General features: G+C 47.4%; 1 protein-coding gene across 1 annotated transcript in view; it reads left to right on the top strand.

Annotated features, from left to right (window-relative positions):
* Nucleotides 1-211: 211 nt before the first annotated feature.
* Nucleotides 212-5,164, top strand: part of LOC116097908 (histocompatibility antigen 60b-like) — a 13,537-nt gene continuing 8,584 nt past the window's right edge. Inside the window, exons 1-2 of the mRNA XM_031380739.1 lie at nt 212-301; nt 598-728. Of these exons, the coding sequence (XP_031236599.1) occupies nt 638-728 (91 nt within the window). The 5' untranslated portion in view covers nt 212-301; nt 598-637. The remainder of the gene's footprint in view (nt 302-597; nt 729-5,164) is intronic.

Here is a 5,164-nt window from a genome sequence, read left to right as displayed (position 1 = left end):
GGAGGAAGTGAGGGAGAGGCCTGAGGGAGACTGAGAGCGTATCTTAAGCTAGAAGACAAACAGGAAATGACTACAGCCAATATTGAGGGTCACCACCTACTTTGGTGAGCTCATGTTAAGTGAGGACTGCCCAGAAGTGACACTGTATGACATGTGCATGGACATAGCACTGGGTGGGGCCTGGCCTGGTATAAATTTCTCTCACTCTGGTGGCAGGCCTGAGCAGATCAAGGTGAAGGCACCAACTTTATTCTCTGTTTCTTCACTCTGTTCCCAAGGGACTCTGAAGACCCAGCTGCTGGTGAGTGAGATGAAGGGACCTCAGAGTGTGGGAGCCCTACAAAACAGTCACCACTTCCAAGAACCATGGAGAGACATAGACCTTGGTCCCTGGGAGGGATGATTGGAGCATCAGGGCCCTGGAGGGAATTCCCTGAGACCAATAGGAAAAGGTGGGCTAGGCACCTGCATGGCTGGAGCAAGGAAAGTCCTGAATTCACAGCCTGGATTTTCTTCGGGATTCTCTGAGCTGTGTCCTCTGCCTGATGGGGTGGGGGTGTGTGGGTGGTACTGTCAAAGTCTCCATTCTCTCTGCAGCTCCAGTCACATCATAGGCAGCAGGGTCTCAGGACGGACCATGGTAAAGGGAGCAACCAGCAAGAGCAATCATTCCCTGAATCGGAGCCTTTTACTTCTGCTGAGCTATCTGGGGAAAACACTGGCAGATGGTGAGTTCTCAGGGTCTACATGGGGAGGGTGTGGGAGGAGCTACATGGATGACTAGCCCAGGAGGCAGAAGGAGCATCTGGTGATGTCCTCAGCACCACTGGGGTCTGCAGGAAGCCTAAACCAGTCACCAGACTAGATATGCTGGGTAGTGCGAGAACCCACCAGGGGTCCTTCTCTGAGAGCTGCCCAGAACCTAAGGCAGGCTATGCTCTGGAGACTACCTTCTTCTAGGATTCCTCTCAAGCCTCATTCGTGGTCCTCTTTGTCATTGAGCTTTCTTTCTCAGCTTCCTGTGGTACTTCTCCAGCAGGTCACAACAGATACTTGGACAAGGTAGTCACACCACCCACTTTCTCACTTTTACTCCCTACCCTCCTTTTTTTTTCATTTCCTTCTTTTGTTTCACTGTTTTGTTTTAAGGCAAGGCTTTACTCTAACACTCACCCTATAGAATCAGAAACAATCCCTTGTCTCTCTTGGTCTACCAAATGCTGGGATTACAGGTGTGTGCCACCAGGCTCAGCGTCAATGTGACTCTTCAGCCACCAGCCTGCTCAGCCACCTTCCCTGCCTATCTAGCCTTCTGCACTTGTCCATCCACGAAATGTCTTTTAGACCCCTCATCCACCAGACGGTTATTTGTGATCCTGCCTGAAGACGCCTCACTTAGGGGCTGAAACTCCTTGTCCTCTGGAGGACCCTGGCAATGGTTCTGGGTGGAGACCTATGGAAACTTCTGTCTTTGATCCCAGGCCCATGTAATCTACCTCTTGGCTAGATAGCATCAGATGATGGTGTTCATATAGGCAGGAGTGGCTTCTTTTGTTCTGTCAATGGCAGACACTAAATTTTTATTCAATCTGGTGGGCCTCATTGTATTTCTAGTTCTACATCAACTACTCAACTCTGTGTTTGGTGTGACAGCAGCAGAAGGCAACAAGCTGATGACCGAGCAGCAGATTTGTCCTGTAACCCAGATCAGGGCAATTCCCATGGAGCAGTATTGGTGCCCATCCCCCAGAGTGTCCTCAAGAGCACTGTGAAAGCTGCATCTTTCATAGACAGCACTGGATTCTGTCTTGCCTGGGATTCTGGGTCAGTTAGAAATGGCAGGAGGAGGTCCTGGGTTTAAGGCCTCTTCATCTCTCCATGGCTGCCCAATGAATTACTTGGATCACATGGGACACAGAGGGCTCTCCTTAAAGCCTGAAGTACTTGCCAAAGGAGAGGTGGCACCTTTCTTGAGAACTGATTTCAGTCATTTTCTCTAGATGAAATAAGATTTACTATCTGGAGAATACTACATGCTCTGTCGGTCAAGAGTCCTTGTCCCTTCTTCCTAGAGAGCTCTCAACACACAAGTGACCTGTTGTTTTTTGCAGTAATATCTTACTTCTATATGCCTTGTCTGACTGTGATCTGTCCATCTAATAACCTAGTGGGAAGCAGCTCACCCCACGATGCCTTCCTGAGACTTGATGGGACTTCCAATGTCCCCAAACCAGCTGCCACTCTGTCCCAGAACCCATTACCATGCCAGGAGTAAGGCTGGCTTCTACCCAAGCATGGTAATTAATTCTCCAACTATAAACTGTCATGAACTCTAACCAGGACCATTTCCTAGTTTTGACTCCTCTGGCTGATAGGTTGTTCTGGTCACAGAACATTAGAGGGAGGTCCAGCTTTGTTCTCCATGGATGCATTATCTCTGGCTGCTTTCAATCTACAAGAACAGGGACGAGCAGGTATAACTGAGACTGCCTAACCTGCAAAGACTTGAATCTTGACATAATTGTTGTATTAGTTATTTTCTGTTGCTACAATGAAACACCAGAACCAAAGTACCATAGAGAAGGAAGGTGTTTGTGGGCAGATAGCGTCAAAGGGAGAAGAGTCCATCACCATCACATCAGGGAGCATGGCAGCAGACAGGCATGATGGCTGGAACAGAGAGCTGAGAGCTTACATTATAAACCTCAACCAAGATGCAGAGTTGGATAAACGGGAATTGGATAGTTTTTCTTTTTCTTTTTGTTTTTTGTTTTCTTTTGGTTTCAGAGCCACATCCCTAGTGATTCACTTCCTCAAGCAAGATTACACCTCCTAAACCTATCTAAACAGCTGCCACCAACTGGGTAGTCAAAGACCTGAGCCTATGCAGGAGACTCTCCTTTATTTTTATTTATCTTCTTATGAATTATTTTATTCGTTTACATTTGAAGTGATATCCCCTTTCCCATTTACCTCTCCACACACCCCTCATCCCATCCCCCCTCTCTCCCTCCCCCTTTGTCTCTATGAGGGTGCTCCTCCACCCACTCATCCACTCCTGCCTCACTGCTCTAGCATCCCCCTATGCTGGGGCATCAAGCCTTCTCAGGACCAGGGACTCCCCTTCCCACTGATGACATAAGTACATTCTCTGCTCTATGTGTATCTGGAGCCATGGCTCCCTCCATGTATACTCTTTGGTTGGTGGTTTAGTGCCTTGGAGCTCTGGGTGGTCCAATTAGTTGAAATTGTTCTTCCTATGGGATTGCAATCCGCTTCAGCCCCCTCAGCCCTTCCCTTAGCACTTAGTTGGGTCCATGGGCTCAGTCTGATGTTGCCTATGAATATCTGTGCCCATATTTGTCAGGTGTTGGTAGAACCTCTCAGGGAACAGTCATACCAGGCTCCTGACAGCAAGCGCTTCTGGGCCTCAGCAATAGTGTAGGTGTTTGGTGTCTGCAGATGGGATGGAACCCTAGGCAGGTGTTCTGATGGCCCTTCCTTCTGTGCCTGTCCTATTTTTTGTCTCTGTCTTTCCATTTGACAGGAATATTTCTGGGTTAAAATTTCTGAGATGTGTGGGTGGCTCTATCCCTCAACAGGGGGCCATGCCTGTCTACTGGAGATGGTCTCTACAGGTTGTCTCTCCCCTTTGTTGGGTATTTTGGCTAATGTCATCCCCATTGGGTTCTGGGAGCCTCTCGCTTCCCTGGAGTCTGGGACTCTCTAGTGGTTACCCCCAGTTCCTCATTCCTCACTGTTATGTGTTTCTATTCAATTTAATGACACTCTGTACTTCTCTCCTGTCCCTTCCATTGCCTGACCTTGCCTCCTTTTCTCCTCCCCCTCCTCCCTCCGTCCCATGCCCCTCCCTCCCTCCATCTCCTGTGATTGTTTTGTTCCCTGTTCTTTGTAGGACTGAAGCAACTATACTTTGGTCTTCCTTCTTAAGCTCTGAGAGTCTCCTTTAAACTACCACTCTAGACATTCACATTCACAGTAACATTGAGGAGTTGTTCCTGAGTGACAGGGCACTAATGAAGTGAGATAGAAAGAATCACTGCACTTGCTGTGGAGATGAGTGGTCTCTACTTGTTAGGACCTGATTGATCCTCCTGGGAAGTCAATCTGGGTCTTTCAGGTGGTTCACTTTTAAATTGTTTGAGATATATTTTTATTTTATGTGCATACTATCTTAACTTCATTATACATATGTACCATGTGTGTGCTTGGTGCCCTTGGAAACCACAATAGGGCATAGGATCCACCCTAAAATGCAGTTACAGGAAGTTGTGAATTACCATGTGGTTTCTGGGAATGAATCTAGATCTTCTGCAACAGCAACAAGCGCCTATGCTCTGTGCCATCCCTCTAGTCTCAGTTTTACATGGGTGACACAGGAGCCTTGGCCAGGCAGCTTTCAGACTCCTGTTCTTCTGTAGAGGACTTTCCCCATTACACTTCCTGGTGCTTCTTCTCTCCCCAAACTATACCTTTTGTATCGTTCCTTTCTCAGCTTGCTACTTTTCATTATAGATCTGCATAAGAGTAATCACTAACACCTATATGACAGTCAATACCAAGATGTCTTGAAATATCTTCTACCAAAGCCATTAATCCTAAACTCTTCAATTTAGTTGTAGGCAGTTTTTCCCCCCTGGGGGAGGGGAGGGCAAAGCCCAAAAGCAAAGACATTCCTCAAAAAATATTATAAAGACATTTTCTAGGACACTTTCCCTCTGAAACCAATTATACCAGGCTATCTATCTATCTATCTATCTATCTATCTATCTATCTATCTAATCTATTAAATATAGATTACCAGGCTAATCTATATTTCTCTAGGCACCACTGTCTTCCATGGTCTTGCACCTATGGCCCATTATGCTCTGTAGCCCGCACGGTCGTCTCGCCAGGAAGAAGACACGCGGACACTAGGTTCCTTCTGCAGCAACTGTTTATTGTCTCCATCCATAGGGAAAAAGGGGTCGAACCCAAAATCCGCACTGCTTATATACACCACAGTGCGGCGTATCTGCCCACAGCGTGGTGTCTGCTCATGATTGGCTGTTCGCTCATTACCCTACGTAACGCCTCGGGATGGGCTGTGACATGGCGTCCTTTTCACTCCATGCACATGCGCAAACAGTTCTCTACGCACATG

This window comes from Mastomys coucha, unplaced genomic scaffold (genome assembly GCF_008632895.1).
Source record: "Mastomys coucha isolate ucsf_1 unplaced genomic scaffold, UCSF_Mcou_1 pScaffold2, whole genome shotgun sequence".
NCBI lineage: Eukaryota > Metazoa > Chordata > Mammalia > Rodentia > Muridae > Mastomys > Mastomys coucha.
Note: the sequence above shows the minus strand (reverse complement) of the source record. Positions and strands in the feature narration are given on the sequence as shown.